Consider the following 24,699-nt stretch of genomic DNA (forward strand, 5'->3'; position numbering starts at 1 on the left):
GTATTCCTCCTGGGTCACCCAACCTTGCTTGCTCTTGTATGCTTCCTTTTTATATTTGAATTTTGATCAAGAGAGCTCCAAAGAAAACTTATGGCATATGAGAAATGATATCAAGTTCTGCAGAGGACATTCTTCTTCTTAAGCGAGTACCTATACCCAATACCACAGCAAGGCTTAAAGACTGCACTTAATGCTGGAAGTGTCACCTTTCAGATGACAGAAGCTCTCATCCCTTGAGGTCTTTAAAGATCCAATTACACTTGAGAACCAGGCTGTTAATACCAATGTCCTAGCATAATTCTAATTTCAGTAGTTAAATACAGCCTATTCGCATTTCCCTGTGATTTTCCCCTCACTACATCTGAAGTTCACTGCATGAGGAAAGTAAGGAACATTCAGACCACTCTGTAATCTTAAAGTCTTTTTAACACTTTCTAAAAAAGGAGGACTGGCATATTATCAGGCCAGACAGTAAATGGAATAAAAATGGAAAAAAAAAAACCTTTCCAAAACAAGTTGAAAGTTTATTTTGAGATCAAGATTTACAGAAATTTATACTAAGATACAGTATCAACCATTAAAATGTTCACGATAAATTGAATTTGTAAAGAAAAAAAACATTAACCAGACACGCATCAAGCATGAGTATGTCAACATACCTCTTCCTTTTGAAAGGTGACTTTGGCATGTCAGCCACAGGGATCATTTGTTCTCCTGGACGCACCCACATGATGGGACCATCATCACTGTCTTTGCGGCTCTCTAATTTTAGACTAGAAAGTGTTCCCCATGGCAGCGTACACTAATGGGAAATACAAGCCACAGTTTTGAAGTGGGTTACTTGAAAAAAAAATTTTTTTTTAAGCAGACTTTACCTGGCACAATGAAAATATTTATGATACTACTCCTAAATATCTAAGCAAATATCACAGTATTCTCACTCTACTACGATGGAATTTGAGAAACTATTGCTCCCCTTCTACCATCCCATTCCCTTTCTCTCCTTACTTTTAAGAAAGGTGATTCTTCCAACATATCAAGGAATTCAGGAAAGTAATCCCCCACTTCCTCATCAACTGCTCCAACTAGGCTGATCTGTCTCATTGGGCCAGCTCTATAGGTACCATGAGAGTATGTTCTTTTTACCTGGAAATAGAATATGACAAGCAAAGTTATACTGAGTTCGTGACAGTCCAAAAATGTACATGCAATAAATATCTTTAATCCCCATGCATATGTTTTCTGTGATGAATATTAGTCCTACAGTCTTCATTATACTCAAGATTAATATGAAGTCAATTACTATAAAAATTCTTCTCATTAAAATTATTTGACAACTTGCGTTTTATATATTTAAATCCTGAATAAAGGACTGAGTAGCTATTGCCCTTTCAAAAAAAAAAAACCCTCAAGTCTAACCAAATTCTTACGTTTTTCCTGAAAGAATTATGCCATAGCACGCAACACTAATTTAGAACTCATTAAATGTTAAACAATCCCTCTGCTAATTGTCTTCCCCAGTATGGCCACTCTTGTTAACTGACATGAGCACATTAACCTGAGACATCACAGTGAAGTCACGGCCCATAAAGAGCTAGCACAGAAAACGAGAGAGAGACAGGTATTCCTCCATTTTTCCCCCCCCTGTGCTGTGCTAACTCTTCTTCCTCTCTCATAGTACTTAAAGGCCATTGCATTCACTCCTTCATGAAAAACAATCTTTTATTTTGCATTTGCAGAAAAACATACACAGCGTTATAAAGCTTCTTGAACAATCTGAGCTGCTATGTTACGTGAACAAGACGTTTAGGCTGATGAGGATCACTTCCCCTGAAGCTTCTGATCTCCTGTTTAACAGGCTGAAAGATACAGTGGTATTATTAGATGAAACACGAGCAGATCAGAACAGAGGTAAAAGCAGATGGATTACTGCCCAAAGTAAGGTGTTTCTCTTACATTGCATCTCTAGATATTCTTGTGTCCAAAGCCAGACAAGAAAAAGAGTGCAAGAAAAATAATTAAGTACAACTACTCTCCTCACCCAAATAGACAATTTAAATTCCTAGTAACTATGGCAGCACAGAGGAAAATTAGCAGCAGTTCCAGAAAATAGGACTGTATCATACAAAAAAGAACAATATCGTGCGCTTCCTAGAAACGAGACTGATTTAACAAGACGCATTCCAGAAACGCAGAACTAAATACTCTTCTTCAGATCATCTCCTCAGCGACATACAGCCAGGAAATGGAGGACTAGCTAAAAGTATGGTTTTTACAAAATGTCTGAGCCAAAACAACGGCAAGCCGTTACAGCCATAGTGAAATTAGTGGTACTGCTACAGAGCATTTTTCCCCTTACTCTCCAAATCCTTAGTCATGCACTCCCGCAGCTCCTTTACACTGACACCTGCTGATTTTCTGATAAAGCAGCAGAAAACCTTAATTTCTGCTGAAACTGTCAAGTCAGTCTATGGTCACAGCTGTCTCTGCACTGACACAAAGTGGTAGGAGCTCGCAGAACTACAGTACAGGGTCAAGGAAGCAATGCTCACTTTTCATTATGGGCTTGCTGGCTAGATCAGTTCAGAATTATCCTAAAAGCTACAGATACAGTCACAAATCTGTCAATCTCTGTTTATTGACACAAGCTGAAAGTGCAAGAGGATGGCTGTTCCACCAGCATAAGTGGTTCATACTCTTCCATTCCAGGCCATGATTTTCATCTGCCATTTTCAAATGACAAAAATCCACACATTTTATTAAAGGGGGCTATTCTTCTGCCTTTTTCCCCCCTACCTTCTTCTGCCACCACAACCATTCACATGGCACACAATGAACCTGGTTGTGGAACCAATCCAGCTGAAAACTAAAACTCCCCAAAAAAACAATTCAGTGAAGTGAAGGTTAGGGAGGCTATAGAGCTTTCAGCTGGATCTGTTCACTCATTTGGTCTATCATACATCACTAAGTGTTGGCAATGAAGCACAAAGTTAGCAGTGAAGTGTTCAAGATTACTCTCGCTTAAATCAGACTAATTAGGAAACTGCTTATGCACATATCCCAAAAGATCATACCACTGAAAGTTACAACAGAAAAATCAGCTCAACTCTAAGCATTAGTTGTGCATCCTAACTCACTCCTAGCTCTTCTAATCAATTATGTCCCCCTCACTCATATAGAACAGCTTTATTTCAATATCCAGGTCGAGAAAGGAGAAGTGCCAGATATAACGCTAAGACAACAAAGCCTCAAACAGTGAGTGGTTCCTTCTGGGACAATATTCAGAAGTTCTAACGTTGGAAATACAGTGTGAAAGGTCTGAAAATTTAAGAAGTCAATAAATCCCTGCTGGTGATGAAAGAGGCAGAGAAATCTTTTTTTTTTTTCCTCTCTCTCTCCATCTTTCCTGCTAGCATCAGGGCTTCTAAAGCTGGACAGGGAAACAGCTTAGGGAACTGCTCCTATTTTATTCCACAAAAAAATCAAGATTTTTTTCTTTTTTTAAAGAAAGTAAGAGAATAAGACTTCATTGAAGAGGCAAGGCAGAAAGACTAATGGCTGGCCAGAAAGGAGAGGGAGTCTGGAGAAGGAGGCAACTGTTGGCAGTGAGCATTAGCTTCCGAAGGAGCCAGCTCCAACTCCTCACCCTCTTTCACCACTTTTTCCTGCAGCAGCAGCAGCACACTTGTTCTCTAGTTCAAGGCTGCAAGGAAGCACAAGAGCAGACTTCCAGTTGCTCTTCAAAAACTCCTATCTCATCTCTTCCACCAAAGGCTCAGATCATCTTGAACTCTAGCCTCAGGGCAGGCGATGCTATTTCAGTAATACTAGCTTATACTAGAAAAATATACTTAAAAAGGTACAGTCATTATTGCAGGAAAGAAGTCACCAGCAAACAGAATTAGTTACACTCAATAATGAAGAAGAAATAGAAGTATTCAAGCAATTCTTGAAGAATTAGTTTCAGGAGAATTAAATGGCTAATTTAAAAAAAAATTTCACACACTGACAACTGCATTTCAACAGAAAGATAAAAGGCATACTACTTAAGCAATTCATGAAGTCAGTTCTCTCTAACAAATATCATATATGCCATGGATAAAATCATGTGTTTAGAAATGAAACAGTCATTGTATTGTTACTGTAGCAAAACGCTTCAAAAGCCAATCTTGTTTTAAGATCCAATTTCCACTCTTTACTAGTAAAGTTCCTCAAGCTTCATTGAAAGTCTGTTCGCTTACACAAAAAAAACAAGAAGTTCAGCTGGAAGACAGAAAATTTTTTTTTTTTTTTAAAGTACAAGTTCTGCCTCTTCTTAAATGTCTTAATAAGACTGCTACTAGCTGAACATTTAAGTTGTATCCCTTTTAAGTTTTATCCCCTTTTCTAGGCATAGTCCTCAAAGATTTATGTGTACAGGCTTCCTAAACAATTATTTCAAAACAGAAGAAGAAATAAAAACCCCCAAAGAATGGAAGAAAAATCAGGCTCTGGTATAAACACAAGTTTGTAGAACACAAGACATTACATTTATTTATTTGAGAGCTTTAAAAGAATTCATTTTGCTAGGTAATGATCTAAAATTCCAGAAAACCTTCTACGGATGTTGGAGCAGTGACAGAAGTCATCTGAGGCATACTGACAAGCAACAAAAAATTTACCTTTCTTTTTACTGTCAGTATCCCTTGGTTGGTTTAATCACAGGAAGAGAAAGAGATCCCCACATATCATTCTAAACTCTAAAACAATGTTGATGTGATAAAAAGAGTATTTCTGCATCAAAGTCTACACATTAAATTATGCATTAAGCATATAGAGTGTGATTGGAGGTCGAAATATTATACACCTTTTACAAGGGACTCACTCTAAATGTAACATAACAAACAAACATTTTGAAAGAGCCAAACAAGAATTTCAGACTTTTACAGGTTACAGTATTTTACTGTGTTTCACTACATTTGAATTTTCTCAAATAAATAGCTGGTAAAATACAGACGCAAAACAAAAGAAATAGTCAACAACATAGAATTCTTCTGTTGCCTGGTCAACATGCCTTCAATCACACGCACATACACACAATAACTAAGTGCCAAAAAGGACACACAGGGAAAAAACAGACACACAGACCTGAATAAATCCAACACAGGTGAACTTCACCTCTCATGTAGTAGCTTAGTTTGAAATATGTCACCAAAAAATATACACAAACAGACCCCATGTCAATCTGTTGCACCAAACTAGTGCAAAATGACAACACTAAAACCACTGTTGAATTGAGAATTAGTAACACTTGGGAAGTCTCTGCTTCTGAGACTACTATAGCATCAAGTGCATTTTTAGTGCAGTTTAACTCATGGGTTTTAAAGTAAAGAGTTCTCAAAAACGTGTTCACATAAATGTCTCAGCATCTAAAAGAAGAACCTGAAGAGTAATACTGAAATTCTACTAAAACAATACTGAAAACATTTGAACATTGCCATTTTACAAATGGGAAATATTTTAGATATTACATTTTGAAGACGTATTTGGATATTCTGTATGGAAAAAGATACAAACATAGGAACTACAAGTAACAATCCAGGAAACGAAACATTTCAAGAATGTGAACTGGGGCAAAGTCACAAACAAAGCTCTACTTTTAATATATATTATTTTTTCAGTTCTTCAAGTTTTAATATTTTCTATGAGAATTTTAATGGTTTAAATGTTTAAGTTTTTCAGCTTATAAAACAAGCCTAGAAAAAAGTGATCATCATACAACATTAGAAACAGGGGGGGAACACCACCCAAAAATCATTTCTCAAGAAACCCACAAAGAAAGCCCCACCAAGCAATAAAGTAAAAAAAAAAAAAAACACAACACAAAAACAACAATACACATGCACATTAAACCACCATAAAAATATGCTGGGAAATCAGAGAGTTTCAGAATATTAGGTTTTTATTTCAGTATACAAGCACACAAGAAACACACTTAAAGTTTCTCATCTTAGAAGTAGAAACATCCAACTTCAGGCTCACTGTTCTTACCCTAATTCAGCTATCTGGATAGCTATGGACGTTTAAGAAAAAAAAGCAGTGCAGCATTCCTCATCCGACACATTCTGAAAGAGCACCTGAAAGTCTTTCTGTTCTTTTCCACCTCTTCTCAAATCCTTAAAAGTTTATTTTCAGCTCCAAAGGGGAACCGATTCAAAACATGAAAGATTTCAGTGAACAAATATTAAAACTGTTCTGACTTTAAAAATAATTGCAAACCTACTTGTCTATGTTTTATTTGTAAACCACATGCATATCACAGTTTTCAGTATCAGAGTAAGATTCACCGACATTTCTGAAGTGTTTCAAACTTGATCCATTATCGTTAAAGCTTTAATTTCAACAAACATACCATTTCTCAATTAAAAGACTCTGGAAATGCAATCCCAAGCATTTCTACTATGCAACAGAGTTCCACTACTGTCCTTTTACCATTGCAGTTAATATGTCATTTCATGTACTTCACTCACATTGTAACTGAAATCCTCAAATACTACGGTTGGATGGATGGAGGAAAGCACATCTTAAAAAACAAGACTAATTATTCAGATTAAACCAATACAAAAAATAGTGGAGAAGCTGATAAAGAATTCAGGAAAGAAACTTAAAACTAGCATCAATTAGAAATTATCCTGGAAAATCATCTCAAAACAAAGCAGCCATACTCTTGCAATTCAAAAAGATGCATGACAAGATTCAGTTTCAGATCCTGTCCAGGCTGCCAGTACAGACTTCTATAGGGTTAAAAAAAAGTCAGACTAACATATGATTTTAGTTTCATATTTGTTGGCTAAAATTTCCTTGAAACAATCTCAAAAGGTAACTATTTTCTAAGTGAAAAACAAACGAGCATGCGTGCAGATTTCTAGCGTCATTCCATGAGAACGCGTTCTCTTGTTCGGTGCTATTCAGTAAGTGAAAATCAAAAGTTTTGCTTTGAAGATAATAGGTTGCCATCACCTATCAAAGATGAGCCTCTTTACATATAGTCATACGGATTATTTGCTAAAAAAAGGAACAGGGGTAGACTATTCATGCTTTAATAGAGCAAAAATTCCATGTTACATAATCCAGAAGAGGGGAGGGGGAAAAAAAAGCTATACTTTGGGGAACTTGCATAACAGCAATCAGTTACCAACAACCCTTAAAACTTAACAACTAACCAAAGACTCAAGAAGAGCTTGAGAGTAAGTAGTAAATTCTACCAGACTTTCAACTAAAAATACACATAGTTCAAGTATAAAGAATTCCTCTGACCACAGAATACAAGAAAATAACACAATATATGGAAATTATAGAAATTATGGAAATATATAGATATTGTACAAATCTAAGGAAAAGAAAGTGAAATACTATCTAATTACTTCAAGTTTACTTTAAATATAAGTGTTTTCATCAAGTCTCCTCAAATATTAGGGAAGTACTTCCACGGAAGTAGGATTTCACGAACTGGAAAAAGAGTAAACAGTAGAAGAAGAGAAAAAACACTTTTCCTCAAAAATAAACTTAAAAGAACCAAACAAAGAAGACAGTAAAGAGAAGATGAGGTTAAAAAAGGCTGAAAGAGATCTGGAATGAGAAACCTACATCCAGGACTGTTCAGAAAGGACAACCATAAGGAACAGGGACGATCTCCTAAGTGACACCACAAACAGGAACTATCAGAAATCATTACTTGCATTTTTCCCCCCCTCTAAAAAGCATTTTTTTTTTTTATACTCTCTGAATACACAGCATCTTTCACAATTAACATGAGCAACGAGGAATAATGACTTTTGATGGCAGCGGGGGGAACTACTTCTCTGAAGGTGCAGTTAAGTGAGACAAGGCAAATCGCCTGCCATCACAGAGTGGGGCTGGCTCTGTACAGTCCTGCAGTCTTCCCTGAGCTACCTTGGGCATATAAACTATTATGACTTGCTAACTCTGCAATAACACTTGGTCCCTTGGGGACAGGTTAGTTTTCTGCTGGATTATCAAGATGAACTGGTCAAAGCACCACCACCTCTTGGCACAAGAGCATGCACCTGGGGGCAAAAAGAAAGGGGAACATTCTCTTTTAGTAGCAGCAAGTGCTACATTGGCTCATTTATTTTGTATAACTGCACATCAAGTAGAGTAAAATAAATGAAATTTTTCCTGAACTGAAAACGTTGAGCATCCTCAATTACCCTAGAGTACCAAGGCAGTAAGCTAAAGAGACAGAATTGTAATTAAAAAAAAAAGAGAGAGCGAGAACTCAATACATAAGAATCTTCAAAGCTGGAAAAAGATAAACATATCTTCCTTAAAAAAAAAAAAAAAAGAAGTGCCAGGAGAATCAAGACCATTGGGGGAGGAAAAAAAAAAACAACACACACACAGACCACCTCTCCTAGCTTCAATTCCAAGAAAAGGGTTAGCTAAACACTTAACAGTCCTAAGCACCTAGGAAATAAGATGGTAAGAGCTAACAAACACGGACGTGTCAAAAAACAATCAAGTCAAAGTAACCTTTCTTTCTGTGATAGGATAAGCTTTTTCAGAGATCCAGTGGACATCTTGATTTTTGACTCTATCTTTCATTACGGTCTCAAAACATAGCTACAGAAACATGGTCTAGTAACAGCAAATATAAAGGGGACAGTTTTCAGTTTTCCATTTTCCGTATTCAAATAGCTATCAACATGAAAGGACCTATTTTGTGGTATTCAGTAAGGATCTTTCCTTTGAACACAACATATGCTTATTAGGTCTACAGTCAACACAAAGCCGCAAACCTACTACAACAAAGGATCAAAGCTAGCAAAATCCTTGATATACTGGAGAAAGGATCTGAATATGCAGGATGTCATTCAGTTTGAATAAAAGCAGAGAAGTACTTAGATGTCCATAATTAACTGCATAAATATGAAAAGGGTAGCGACTGACTTGGTAGGAGCTACTGCTACAGCAGACCATAAAGTGCTCTGAAAATAGGCAGGCACAGACAATCAAGAGCCTCACTGGAAGCCACTCAAAGCAATCCTGTCACACTCCTTGGTAATGGTAATGTATGAAATGGACACTGTGTCCACTTTCAGTTCTACATTTTACAAAAAAAAGGGATTAACCGAAGAAAGCATAAGGGACAGCAGTAAGAACGATCAGGGTATAACACGCAATGGTAGGTCGTAATAACTAAAGTGACAACTGGGGGGGGAAGATGATGAACAGTCTTCAAGTATGGAGAACACTAGAAGAGAAGCATGAACTGTTTTTCCTCGCCCACTAATGATCACATGAAAGGAATCACAGCAGCATTAAGGTCATACAAGGACAGCATAAGGACAAACAAGAACAAAGATGGTTCAAAGAATTCCCTTGGGAAGTGTGGAATCACCTAGAGATCTCCAGGGTACACATTAAACAGACAAGCATTTGTTTTAAGCCATTCCCATGGCTTAAAAACAGTCAAGCCTGCCTTAAAGCACAGGAATCGTTAGGTATCTCTCAGGATTCCTTCTATACCACCTCCGTACGAATAAGTGGTCTCTGGGACAAAGCTGAAGCACAATAAAATCAATTCATGAAGCACTATTATTGTAAAAGATAAAAAACCGTGCACTTTAGGGTTTTAGCAAGACAGTAAGAGTTTACACTCACTCAGCATGAGGACATATGAGCTTCAGCACATTAAGAGGCATTTGCCTCAACAGCAAAGTAGCTTAGATAAAGTGATGCAAGCTGCAAGCTGGTGACAAAAGTTGATTATTTATGTTCTTAAGTAAGATTTGCAGCTATCAGATAACTGATGTAGATATTGCCATCTATACAGATGGAGGTACCCAAAGATTTTAGGATGTACCTACAGTGCAGCCAAAAAGAGAGTGACTTGTTGGCTACAAAGATATCCAAACTAAATCCATTCTGCCAGATTACAGAAACAACCTGCTAAAGCCTTGAAGTTCACAGATGGTTTGCAGAAACATAATTTTTCTATTAATCTAAAAGTTCTAAGAATTTAATTACGAGTATTTAAGTGTAGGCCCAAGCCCGGAAGTGAAAAGCTCCCTAATTCCTCTCCCTCCAAAATTTAAAACCTAGTTCTGATTAAATAGAATCAGTTCCAACACAAACTTCTCTATTTTGTGCCTACTGTAATTATTCTCACAAGATTCTGCCTACTTCTAGTCTCTTAATAAACAATACCACTTCTTTCCAATACTCCTCTGACAGAAAAACTAAGAGAAGTTAGTTTTTCACATCTGTAATTGTGAAAGCTAAGTAACAACTTATGAGATGTAGATATTGGAGTCCTCCCGTCTCTAACTTGAATAACATTGATCCCAAAACCAGAAGTTATTGTGGAATCTGTCTAACACCACAGAAGTTAGTGATCTGAAAATATGCATTACTGTCAACCCCTCTTCCCCCTCAAAAAAACCACCTCATCTGCCAAAAAACAGAACATGGAAGCTTACTGAGTAGTACTGAAATAGTTAAGAAATATAAAAGTGTTGATGTAAAATAATCAGTAAAAAAGGAGTTATAAGCTAAGCCTGAAATGTAAAGTAAAATCAGATTTCTATCTTATATGTATATCTTGTTAAACACACATTTGTCATGCCAGCTTCACGTGCTAGAATGAGACCTCAGAAAAACAAAATCCCATCTACTAAAATGTGCCTCATTTTAGTGTTTTAGCGAAAAAAAAATCAGAGCAATAGCTGATTTTCTTAAACAAGACTGAAGAAGGTTGCGAGAGGCATTTGAAGTGAACTGGACAAACTGACTTCCTGCTTAGACACCCAAAAATGACTCATCTCCCAAGTGAGATTATATAACAACTGCTAGACATTATACAGGCAACTCAGAATAACAGTGAAGAAAACTGTATAGAGCTTTTGCGAGCCTTTTCAAAGCTTGTGTGTTCTTGCAGTACGTTTCAATGAAACTTCAATCCCTTGGAGATCCAAGGGCTCAACCAGACAAGGAAATACTAATCTGCACAAAACCATTCAGCGATTATATAAGTTATCTTTTTACAAAAGTAGAGGCAGAAAACTGAAAAAGAGGGGTAACTGACACTAATGAATCAGAAATTCATGCAAGAGAGAAAATAGTTGAAGGTTACTAAATGCAAAACCCACCATCCTCAGATTCAAAAGGTCCTGTGTAAGGTGGAGGATTGAGCATTCTGATACAGTATTACTCTTATTACTATATTCTCATGCCCTTTGTAGACATCTTCGATACCAACCTCAGTCTGAAAGAAGGAGAATACTATGCAAACCTTTCAGCTGCAGCACATCACCTTTCCATATGGAACACACAAGCAGCCAGAATAAGGTGAAAAATATTTAAGTAATAAACGTTATTTGTAAACGCTCCTTACGTTAGCAAAAACATACACAAGGAGCCAAGCATTTTCTGTCAGGCAACTAATTTCTGACAAGCGATAAACGCTAAGAAAACTTTCTGAAAAATCTGAGAGAAAACAAAGAGGAGGAAGACGCCAGAGCTAAACCTCCAGTCAAGTAAAATACAGATTAGATGACAGACTATGATGTCAACTATCTCGAATGCTATAATATACAAAGTTTGGCTTACTTCATCTAATATATTCTTTCTTTCTGCTGCTCCTCCTTTAGCTCTTCCTTCAGTTACAGAAAAATGGAAAGAGATGATCCCTCAAAAACAACGACCACAGGACTGATGTAACTATGCATACTGTTGATACTGTTGTAATAGCAAGCTAATACATCCTTTTAATAAGATACTTCCATCACAATTTGTAAAAAATCAAATTTAGGGTTTTCTTAACCATGTCTTTAAGACAGCTATTAACACACAATCATGTTTACCTTAATGATGCCTAAGATTAGATAAAGTAAGAAAATACACAAAAACAACTTCTTCTGAAGAAAAACAGTAAGAGGCAAACATAATTAAAATAAGTTGGGAGTGAAATACATGGTAACTGTGGAAAGAAGAGCATATCTTGTTTCTTTACAATTATAAACAGAAAGAAAAATTTACTATAGCAAACACTGTACTATAGTACTGTAACGTGACCTGCTGCCAACCTGTTTAAGAGGCTGAAAGAGTCACAAAAGAATCTAAAAGCACAGTTCTTGCCAATGTTAAATTTGTTCAGAGGTCCCTAACGTAACATAACACTGTAATTCATTTGCATGATCAGAGATACCAAGCTGGACGATCCAAATGCATACTCAAGGTCTACCTGTACATACCACTTTTGAAAGTATGGGACAATTTTTTCATCTTGAAATTAAAGGTGGACCCTTCTTCATTTAGCAAGGTGTAGCCAAAGTGTTGCAAAGCTTTTGCAAGGGCACAAATTCTGATCTCAAAGGACTCTCCAAAGAGAGGAGAGCATTACAAAAAACAATAGGAAAAAAGAGAACATTTTCATTTGATCACTACAAAAGTCTGGAGTATCGTGGAACTAGATTCCATGAACTGCGTTAGCTTCTTCGCTTGAAAGAATGAGAAAAGGCACTCATCTGAAGTCCCTGCTGACAACAGCTCTCTAGGAAAATAATCAAATGTCAGCATTCAGGACAGAGACTAGAAAGTTACATTGATTAAAACTCGGGAAGGCACCGACAGTACTTAAATGTTAACACATGCTATTTAACCAATGGACTCACCTGTAGGAGATGATTATATGGCCTCAAAAGGCTTTATGCCAGGTAAGACCACCGTTCCCAGTTTATAAGGTATCTCTGTAACTGAGAACGGCTAACTTCAGGTATTAGGAGCAAAGCAAAAGTCCAAGCCCTCTTAAAACAAATCATACTGGGAACTTAACTACGTTGATTCATAAACCAGGAAAACACCTGACCAATTTTCCCTCCCCTAAGCGGGCTATGATAAGAGCAGAAAACCATTCCGAGTTCATCACTTAAGCAAAGAGAAAGAATGTCATTTTTTCATTACGGGAATCACAGAATCACAGGTTCTTTCCAGCTGGAAGGGACCTTAGGAGGCCACTGAGTGCAAACACACCTGCTCCTGCTGGGTCAACACTGAGTTCAGGCCAGGTCGCTCAGGACTTTTTCCTCACTTAGCTGCCGGAAGTCTCAAAGGATGGAGATTCTACAACTTCTCCGAGAAATCTGTTCCAGTGCTTTAATCAAAGTTCCCCTTATCTCCAGGCAGAACTCTGCCTCCCTGCTTCAACCTGCAACCAGTGTTCCTTGTTCTCCTGCCATGAATGTCAGTAACCCTTCCCTTAGATATCAGAAGACTGCTATTAGGTGCCACTGAAGCCTTCTCCTCTTCATGGTAAACAAGCTCAGCTCCCTCAGCCTCTCCTTGCAAGTCATGTGCGCCAACTCCCTGACCAGATCTGGCAGCCCTCCACTAGACTTACTCAAGTTTATCAACAGCTTTCCTGTACTAGGAGACACCAAAACTGGATGCAGTATCCTACATGTCGTCTAGCAAGCAACAAGTAAAGGAAAATAATCACATCCCCATCTAGCGACATCCCCTGTTGATGCAGTCCAGTAGGCTGCCACACACTGTTCACCAGCCACTACAAAAGCTGTAAGTCCATGTCTTAAAGTAGTCCGACTAATCCAGTGCACTTCTAATGCATATGCTACCATTTTATCTAGGTAACAAAAACAGGATTAAAGACCATATCTACAAGGAAATTCTTACACAAAATGAATGAAGACAAAACAGTTCAGGGTTGCTACCCGTAACATATTCTGTAAGTTTCACTATTAAGGTAATGATTCAGTTCACGTACTGAAAAATGTTAGTGAATACAATAATTTCACAGAATAACCATATTCTGTGGCAGAACATGATGTTTTGTTAACTAGCAGCACCCCAAACATTCCCTTGCAGCAACATCTTAGTTCTGTACATCCTTACAGGTAATATATCGTTAAGGTTTGTCCGTACACGCAATAAAGGTTTCCATGCAAATATTTATGCAGCTAAATAAAAACTACAGCAGGTAACAGTGTAACTTACATTTGAACACGTCAATCATCTAAAAAAGTAAAGACTAAAATAGTTCTTAAAGGCTTTCCATATACCATTTAAAAGTCACAAGTAAGAATTTGTTTCTACTCAAGTTAAATATGTAATCGTGATCTAAAATTGACAGAGTGAAAAAACACAATTCAATTTCTTCATAAACATTTTCAGAATATCTGTATGGGTTTTTACATAACACCTTCATCACCATGGTGGTAATCTAAGAGAGTTTTCTCCTAATCATATAGGACCTGAAATATACTTTATATGCAACAGTAATGTATCTTTTCCAGCTAGTTAATAAATACCAGTGAAGATACTCAATCAGTAGTTAGAGATTACACAGCCATCTCCAACTCCTCTTGGGAGGGGGAAGGAGAATCAATTCAAAAGCTGCCTGCCATTTTGCCTCACATTTTAACAGCTTTCAAGGGAATAACAGCTAACTTGGGGGGGGGGGGGGAGGGGAATGGGAAGATCATACTAGTAGTAAGTTTAACCACTATTAACTTCTCCTGCAAAAGTGTCTTTAGAAGCTTTGAAATACAAATGAAACTACAATTAACTGTGCCCTACACAGGTTTTGCGCATAATTTCATGCATAACATTATACTAATGTTTTTAAAGTTTACTTTTAAGAATGTTCACCATTTAGATGCCCAGATATCCACAGCTAAGTAATTTTCAGGCTCCAAAACTCACAGTTAAGTTTCAGCTATAGGAAACAAATCCACAGAAACCTGCGTATACATATATGCACACATTTCCCCTCCTCCATAAAATACAACGTTACATCTCAGTCTAAACAGGTTCATCTTTAATACTGCAGAACTAGCTTAAAGAATTCCCTTGCTTCTAGTCTTCCTCTTTAGCCACACACCATGGCTAACAGTAACTGTATTCAGAAAAAACAACAACAAAACCCACACCATTTACAGTTGTTTGAAACCATTACATAACATTATAAAGTAAAATGTATAACCTCTTACCTGAGCATGAAAATTTGACATAGTCGTTGTCTCTATATCTTTCTTTCCCAAAATCTCCATTTTCACTGGTGAATTGGGAAAATTAAATGAAAAGTAGTCTAAAAAGTCAGGTAAATAAGTAGCTGCCCCATGAACAATACCCATTACATAGTAAGCTGCACAGTTTTCATTTTCACTAAAAACCAGACCCACAAACTCTTCTGCAAATCTCTCCATCTCCACAGGAGATAAGTGGGAGAGTTCATTACTGTAGGCATGGATAACTGATGCACCTCCGTTAGGCTGGTGCTCAACATGAATCAGCTGTTTGAACTCCAATGTGTCCAACCTTTTGAGTTTATTTTGAACCCGTGGCTCCTTTAACGAGACAAACGGAAACTCACTGTTCTCTGGTATCTTGGACTCACAGTCCTTCTTGGGATCCATATTTTTCCCATTGAAATCCTTAAGATGATCATCTATGATGCCTTTGGCTTCCTGATCCTCAACATCAGAAACCAATCCTGAGCAGATGGTCTGAATGGATTTGCTGTACATTTTTGGACGCTTCCTTTTCTCATTTTCTTTATGTTTCTTTTTCTTTTTCTTCTTAACTTTCTTAATCTGTAGTTCTTCTGCATTGGTTTTTGGTTTCTCCTTCCCACCTGTTGAGAGGAAAAAAGGTATCTTAAGCACCTTTATATTAAAATAGGTATACACACACACGCAGAGATCAAGATTCAAAGCTAACACTACCCTCCTCAAGACACACAGGCCAATACTGAGCGTCACATAGCATGAGGGTATCTTACCAGAAAGAAGTGGAGACACCTGCCACAGCCATGCTATATAACTGACACAAAATAAAACTTCAAGGAGGAGAACAAAGAAAAACGAAAAACACACACACACTCCACACACACAGAGAAAATAAGTTTTCCAAGAACGCTTTTCCTGATCAGTCACTATCCTAACCATCCTATTTAACCGGTCATCAGAAATTACAACACCAGAGAGTTCAGACACGTTAGATGACTGCTGCCAAGGAGCACTGCCAAACAAGGCACTTACAAATGGTCAATGAGTATCATCCATCAGCAAACTATTCACAAATGCTGCTGCCAAAGCGTACCTTGCCAATTGGATTTACACGGTTAATCTTCTAGAACCAAATAAACTTTGCAGAAATACATGTGGAAATATCTAAAAACTGACCACAGACTTTCTTTAAAATAAAAATAATAATAAACCCTTGTAAAAAACAGGAGAAGAAGCTAGCATAAAAACTACGTAATATGCAAGCTGAACTGAAACAAACTGTAAGGTCAAGTGACTCCTAAGATTAAAAGCTCCCTATTTCTTTTAAAGGGTTTTCCATACAGCACTTTCCACAAGTCATAAATGGTACAGCCAGAAAGCTTCTATCACTAGACTTTCCTGAAGTCTAGCTGTTGATATCAACTCATTTCTTGATCTGAGAATTCAAATTACTGGACATGTTAGAGCACAAAATTACATTCACAGCAAAGGATTCAAGATTAGTAGGTTCACAGGCAAAAAGCTTAGATAAGTCTTGCAATGAAATGCACAATTTTAAAGTGCTCGGATTCACAGGAGTTAAGTAACATACTATTTCACTAGCCGACGTAGATGCCAGCATCTACTACTATGCCGCAGCAGACTGACTTCAACTTGCTATTTTTAGCCCATGTAATTCACAATATAGTCCTCCCCACCCCCCAAAAAAATCCCCTCTCAAACACTAGTAGCAGAATGTGCGATTCTGCGCTCCAATTAAGAGGTTTGCCTATGGAACATGTATAGATACCAGCAAGAACAAGCAATTAAGGTACTCGCCTCTGTGAGCCTCTTGGGGTTTGTCATAGCAGCTTCACATCTCTGTGACTTCCAATGGGGAGACAGACGAGCTAGTTTCCTTTTTAAAACTTCTTTTTTCTCATCTTGTAGGGGAAAGAAGCACCCTGAGCTCATTTGCTCCTTATTTAGCCTAAACAAGGAAATGGGCTCTGGGATTTCTTAATCTGATCCACACAAGAGCTACAAAGACTCCCTTGCCTCTATATCAGATTTAACATAGCATACTCCATGAGCACAATTTCGCTTTTAGCTAACCAAGTGCAACTGCCAAAAGGCACAGTATACTCATGGAAGCCCGTCCTGTCATTAGATTACGTTTAATGATAATAATAACGTGCACCTTTGCAACAGTACTGAGCACTGCATGCTCCAGACGAGGCAGTACTTCTTCATTACAGTCTTCCTTCTGCCACATTTTTAAATCTAGTGGGCACGGAAAGACTAGGAAGAACAGCAATACATATCCAAGCAGTTACCTCATCCTTACAGGAGTCACAAGAGTCACAAACATAATTTCCTGAGGATGCCAAGGTATCTCATTTTTCCTCCCAAGTGAAAACCTGCAGCCAAAACATCATCACCTGACAAAATAACCAGCTGCTGCTTATGTTCCCTGGCATGCTAATGAATGTCATTATGGCACCAATTGCAGTCAGAGGGAAATAAAAACAAAGAAATAATTGTGACAGTAGGCAGTTCCATAGTATATGCTTTAAAATCCCAGCCCAAACCTCAGATATGGACTACAGAATGGAGAACAGCTCTTTTCTCCTCCTGACTGCAAGGATACACAACTAGAGAGCATCTAACAGTCTGCAAGTATTTCAAATTCCTAAAAGTGTTTTTACTTACTATTTTTAAATGACTCCACCCTAAATACGAAAAATCTTGGCCATACTGAGTGGTAACAAATTTGTCAAAAGTTTTCAGATACTGTATTAGCCTGAATATAGAAAATCTGGAATCAGACCACCGAATGCTGTAATAAGGTCCCGGGGGGGGGAATTACCTGTCAAGCTACTTCACACATTCTCAAATGGAGCACAGATCTTTCCAGGGACCAGTCACTCACACATCTGCGACATGATGCATGACATGGAAAGGATGGAAGTTTATATTCCTTGGGGGTACAATCAGCAGTAACAGAATTGGCATCTAAATACAATGGCCTCTGAAGTTAAAGTAAGAAGCCATTTGCTATATACTTTCTCACACTTAATGTCTATAAGCAAAAACAAACAAATAAAAAAAACACTAAGTGTATTTCACAGAGGCAGCAATGCAGAAAAAAAAAAGTTTACAAAACCAAACACCAGTAAATAGCACCCAAATGAGCACACTCTGCCATGGTCTCAAAAGTAGTGGTGCTTCTAAAGGATTGAAGTGCAACATGCATGATTAAAATCGGATAAAGTGAACCTAATCAGTATCTTGGTAAATTATCAAATTAGGTTAAGTTTATGTAAACATACTCAAAAAGTTTTACCCTCAAATCAGGTCAACTAAAGTTTGTTTTCACCACAGGTATAAACCTACATACTACTCACACTACTTTACAGAAGGATTAAACTAAGAACTTTTTCAAGTTAAGAACATTTATCATTATTTGTTCTCTCAGCATCTCCATGAAGCCTTCAGAGGTGGGGAAGAGGGGAAACAGGCATAGGTTATAAATAAAAATAACTCATTTTCAGTCCACCTTCCAGTCTGGAGAGAGATTTTCTGTTCAGCTTTATATGTAACTATTTTAATAATATATGTATGACATCCATTATTAGTAAAATTGCAAGATACTAACAACAATACTCCTTAGGTCCTAAGGTAAATATGCATCTTACAAGAAAAGAGGAGCAACGCTGAAAACTCTTGATGACAAACTGGAGTGACTACGCCATTTATGAATATATCAATTATCAAAATTTAACTGTAGATCTTTCCCCAGGTCATATGAAGAGCTGCAAAAACGCTGCATGCAATTTGGAGTCAAAAAATTTTTTTCTGCTAGCAGCCTCACATCTCTCAGCACAACTCTTCCACAGATCTTTCTGGCCTTCTAAACGTTCACAAAGGGTAGAGCCAAAGCTATTTAACTCTGAAACGCCTAGGAACCAAGAGAGTAACAATCACAGAGGGAGCGAGGGGTTGTATACAAATATCTAGAATGGGAAGTAGTACAGATCCCTGCACTGGTGATCCTGCCCCTCTCCTCAGCCCTGGGGAGGCCTCACCTGGAGTCCTGTGTCCAGTGCTGGGCTCCCCACTCCAAGAGAGACATGGCACTCCTGGAGAGAGTCCAGCGGAAGGCTACTAAGATGAGGGGAACTGGAGCATCTCTCCTATGAGGAAAGGCTGCAAGAGCTGGGCCTGTTCAGCCTGGAGAAGAGAAGACTGAGAGGCGATCTGATCAATGTGTACAAGTATCTGAAGGGGGAGTGTCAAGAGGATGGGGCCAGACTGTTCTTAGTGGTGCCCAGCGACAGGACAAGAGGCAACAGGCATAAACTGAACCAGAGGAAGTTCCATCTGAACATGAGGACAAATTTCTTTCCTGTGAGGGTGACAGAGCCCTGGAACAGGTTGCCCAGAGAGGTAGTGGAGTCTCCTTGCCTGGGGATACTCAAAACCTGCCTGGACGCGATCCTGTGCAATGTGCTCTAGAGGACCCTGCTTGAGCAGGGAGGTTGGACTAGATGATCTCCAGAGGTCCCTTCCAACCTCAACCATTCTGTGATTCTGTTAACTGCTACTGCAACTGTCCTAGAGAAACATGGAATCAAAAGGGGGAGTTTCTTTGCTCTTCGGAAGCAAAGCACCGTGACACCCTTAAAGGATTTGAGCTAACAATGCCACTGGGCAGGAAGAAGCCTTAAAACACAGAAGTTGAAGGGAAAAAAAGGGAACTCCAAAACAGAATTTTTCAAAACACATTGCTGAGTTGGTTAAAGACATTTAAAAAATTGCCAACAAGAGTAGAATGTTTTTAAGAGAACTAATTTTAAGCACAAACTGAAAGACAAAATTATTTCAAGCACTGCTGAGCTGTCTCGAGCCTTTCTCAAATTTACATAGGCTTAAGCTACTATACACACAAGACTGAAATGTTTTCAAGAACTCAGTGTTCATACTGACAGTAAATCCTGTAGTTAAGATTTTCTGTGGAGAGAACTGGCCAACCAGGTACTTTGGACACCATATTTCACAGAGGAAAAAAATTGTATTACAAAGTTACACTGAATATTGCAAGACCAGAGAATGTCAAATTCACAATTATTTATTCAGCCTTCAGGTGTAGATATATGATACAGCTAAGCAATCTATGAGCTCATTGCTACAAACAGGTACAGTCCAGCTCCCTCCTCACTCTCCTTTTCTCTGCCACTGCTCCTGGTACGCAGTGCTACCCCATGCCCTGTACTGACTGACATTCGGTAAATTGCACAGTAAATTGATTCAATTTAATGGCTCAGCAGAAAACTATTCACTTTTTGCTGCTAGATTAGTGAAGAGAATTGGTTCACTGCATTGTCAGACAGTAACTAGAGCACAGAAAACAGTGATAGCATGCAATGAGAAGGGGGATAGCAGAACCATCCCTTTTCACTATATCTGCTTACCTAAACTGTTCACCACATCCTTAATTTGTCCATCCTGAGCACTGAGTGAGGCAGGAGGAGGGGGTAGGCAGGAAAGCCTCCCCAAAAACACCACACATACACACCACTTCCACAGCACATATAAGATAGGATCAAGTTCCTAGCAAACCTGAAATTTAAGGTTTCCCAACCAAAAGCTTGAGCTTTTTAAATTGATAGTTATATTATTTCTCAGTTTGCTTTTTCTAGTACATTTAACAGTAATATCATGAATCAGGTTACAAATTCTCCCTTCTGTCCTTTCTTGCAGTACCACCCACATGCTCACAGTATAGTGCCTGTTCCTAATACTGCTTTGACATCAGTACATGCCCAACTTCAGAATATTTATGTCCAGTTATTTTAGCATATAGTCAAAGTTTTCCTTAGGTATATAAACAAGACATTTTAAAATAGTGATTTCTAAGAGCACTATATCTCAACAAAACTTGAACAGAATTTCACAGAACAAAGGAGGGACTTTTCTAGCCTAAGGCGTCTGCTCTGCTGAATTTCAAAGATTGGCTCCAAAGCAGGTGTTTAAACCTGCTCAGAAATTACAAAGACTTCAATAATAGAAGGAATTAGTTTCCTGAAATACTGGGATTGCTATCAACAATGCCCAATGAAGTGCTTCCATCTTATTCTGTCTTTGCATTAGTTGTAGGAAGAAGAATGGAAAGTTCAGTCACTCCTCTGCTGCAAATATCACAACACTTTAGATAAAGCAGTATGTGTTGCTTCTTCCAAGAACAATAATGCTTCTTCGACTCTTGGTTAATGGTCACTGAAAAAACACAGCTGCACTCAACATCTTCCTAGGAAAGTAATCAAATTGCTTCACAGCAGACAATACAGAATTTAGTAAAAACATGAGCAGGCAGTCCAAAAGGCTAAATAAAGATCCAAACATTGTAATGCTAAGATATCCAGACTAACTTTGCTTAAGGCAATATCTGACAGTAGCAGTGCAGTGTCTGATGTAAGACAACTTATTTCACCTCAGAAATAGTTACTACTGAGGCAATCACTCACAATCCAAAACCTTCATTCAATATAGCTCTTTCAGATAGTCTAAAATCAACAATCACAATAAACTTGTATGCATACAGACATATAACCTAATTTCAACCAAGGAAAAAAAAAAGAACATAAAGCCTTAGACGTTCTGAAGTGCAAGGAATCTTCTGTCTCTATGTGCTCCTGAGATGCATTTAGAGCCCAGCTCCTGAAGCACAGTTAAACAAAACACACCCTATTTCTCCACTGCAAGATTCAGAAACATGAGACGCAAGTAAGAATTCTCACTCGAAAATAAGACGGTGTTCTACTTCAAGTGAGCCAGAGAACACCAAGGATGTGCAACAACGGGGTGGGGGGGCAGGGGGAGGAGGAATACTCAGCATCCACAGATCTTCATAGAACTTTTCCCCTTGATCTGGTGTCAAAAAGCACACAGCTCACAGGTCACGGGGGTGAAAAAGACTGAAGAACAGCAAAATTTTTATTTTGCTCCTGCTCCTATTTGGCTTCAAATATCTGCACAAGGATGGAGTTATAAAACTTGCGTTGTACTTACAAAAAAATATAAGAAGAATGGAAATTGTCATTCATCCACTTCATGCATACATTTACTCAACAATAACAGGTCTCCCTCTAAACAATTTTTAAACACCTTTTATGCAAGTAAGGCCTAATGTGCACCACAAATACAGTACCATTAAACACTCCGGAATTCATGCATCTTTTGCCATTACATACATCTACACAGCAGAAAGATCCTTCAGGGTAACCTCAGTAAATTGATTTTTTGCCGTGCCATGATACCCCTGTCACACACAGCACAGGACTTGTACCTAGGACTGATAATCAAAACTCTTGGACTTTTACGTAAATAATCCAATGCTTTTAGCATTATTAGATGATGCACATTTAATTTAAAATGCTGCTAGATATCCTGAATTTGTTAACTACAGATCAATTCCTTTGAAATTTGCCTTTTTGTAGGAAGTCACACTATTCAAAAAATTATCTAAAGTTTATCTTATGCTGCGTTTTCCCAATAAGATAATTTAGCTTGAAATTCTGCATATGCAGAGGCCACAAAGTTCTCTTATTTCATTCGATTGTTTCAACTGCAGTAGCGTTTCTCAACTTTGAGGCCATGGCCCCAAAAGGCACTAGGGGGAATTGAAAAAGTTAACATTAATAAAAAGTTAGGGTTTGGGGCTTTTTTTTTTTTCTTTTCTTTCCATATTTTTCTACCTGACTGGTGACAGCAATCAGGAACAACGATTTATACCTGCAGCCAGTAATTACAGTCACTTTTCACTTCCTGGCTTTGGGAGAACTCAGTTACCAAAAGCTGAAAGAGTTATGCTACACATGGCAGGGGGAGAGAGGGAAGGAAGCAGTGCAGAGGAAAACACCACCACAGACACAGAGGAGCCTAAACAAGGACCATATCTTCTACGTTTTTCCAAGGACTGAAACACAGCACCTTATTCCTTGTCCTATGGCATAGGAAAGGCCACAGCAATACCCACCAGCTGCTGGTACGTTGCTCGTTCTGCAATGAGAGATCAGTCTGGCTAGTCCCATCATCGCTGTAAAACGTTCTCTAGGTCCTCAGTTTGGTCCTATCTCCTACTGCAGCACTAGAAGAAGTTCTGCCTACTACTCCCCAGTAAGAGGGAAGCTAAGTAACTTCCAAATGATGATCTTCAGTTATTTCCCATCATCCCACATGACCAGATGCACAGCTCAAGCATTTTCTAGCATTCCCATCACAACTCATAAACTAAAGCTACCAATGTTTTTGAATTTTACTACAACCCAGCTCTGCTAGAGTTCTTCTGGTAGAGCCTTTGAAGACTCTGCACAGAAATCCCACTCAAACCACAGAGGCATGAAGTCTTCCCCTGCATCTTTCCAGGGGGTTTAGAGTTCATAAGCTGTTTTTTAAATTGCCTGTGTTTAAAACAGGTGCATCCAAGATGCCATTGAGCAACAATTAAAATATGCAGTCTTAGAGAGTACATGTATTCTTTGACCCATTGCCACATACCATGGCACTAGAAAAATAAAACAGCATGAGAAAATATGAGAAACCTTTTTATCTGCTAAGAAAATCCAAGTTTGCACGGGCCAGATGGTTGCATAATTAAGAGTGACAGAATTTTATACTTTGACTTTTGTTTGAGTTCATAAAAAAACATATTCCAAAACAGTTCAGAAGGAATCTGTCAGAACAGCCGATTTCCTAAAACAGTTAAAATAAGCGCACAGAATTCTGAACAGAAACAAAACGCATATAGTCTCATTCTCCTTAGTTCCACAGTGACTACAGAGTAAGACTAACTGCCAATACATTGAAAAGCTAATAGACCGCGTGCTGAAAACAAACAGAACTTTAGGGCATCTCAGTACCCGACCAAAGAAACAGAGTAAATGGCAGGAATACAATCGAGAAGTGACAGCTATCTTGTTCTAGAGACTTGAAAGCTCTAATGTTAAATGCTGAAAAGTCTAAAATACATAAAATAGTTCTATTTTGTTTTGCTCCCTGAATTGAATAGTCACAGCCATGTTGAGAACAACTATTCAAGAACTTAAGAAAAATGCACAGGTACCTTCTGGTTCAATAGCATAAAACACATAGGCAAGCAAACACAGGATGCAAGAAAAGTCACTACGTGGACAGAAGCCGAGTCCTGTTACGTTTAGCTTATTTAAATAACTGGTTCTTGCCCAACAGAACCACACATAAGCACAGGAAGATCCCAGCATGCCTCCTCCTGTACACTAACCATTAATACTACTTATCAGGAAAACCCGAGTGTGACGTTGCAAGAAGAGTAGAGATTTATAAAGTAATAAATAACTGAAAACATCTTAGTGTTTCTTATGTTTAATTTTTCTATAACACACAGCCTGAAAGGACAGAGTCTGCAAACAGTTTCTGGAGTTTAGTCACTTGAGTTACTACACTGGGGGGGGGGGGGGGGGAGGAGGAGGAAAGATTTTGGCCAGTAACATACTCCTCCTCCTATACTTCTCAGTCTTTAATCTCCAAATAAATCTATAACCAAAATAAAAGTGCAACAGAATTCCCACCTAGATTGATAGCAAGGATGGAAACTCGAAGCAGAGGAAGGCATGAGCAGAACAGTTCTGTTAGAAACAGTTCTGAGAACATAAGA

At 38.2% G+C, this 24,699-nt stretch overlaps 1 protein-coding gene across 5 annotated transcripts in view; it reads right to left on the reverse strand.

The window, feature by feature from the left end:
* RSBN1L (round spermatid basic protein 1 like) overlaps window positions 1-24,699 on the reverse strand; it is a 53,092-nt gene that overhangs the window by 12,236 nt on the left and 16,157 nt on the right. For 3 of the 5 annotated variants that reach the window (XM_068925901.1, XM_068925852.1, XM_068925781.1), the window contains 3 exons: window positions 15,009-15,652; window positions 1,009-1,146; window positions 660-802 (listed from right to left, as the gene is read on the reverse strand). In XM_068925901.1, the coding sequence (XP_068782002.1) occupies window positions 660-802; window positions 1,009-1,146; window positions 15,009-15,652 (925 nt within the window). The remainder of the gene's footprint in view (window positions 1-659; window positions 803-1,008; window positions 1,147-15,008; window positions 15,653-24,699) is intronic. The other 2 variants (XM_068926016.1, XM_068925953.1) reach the window with 1 other exon arrangement.

The sequence above is a fragment of the Struthio camelus genome, chromosome 1 (genome assembly GCF_040807025.1).
Source record: "Struthio camelus isolate bStrCam1 chromosome 1, bStrCam1.hap1, whole genome shotgun sequence".
NCBI lineage: Eukaryota > Metazoa > Chordata > Aves > Struthioniformes > Struthionidae > Struthio > Struthio camelus.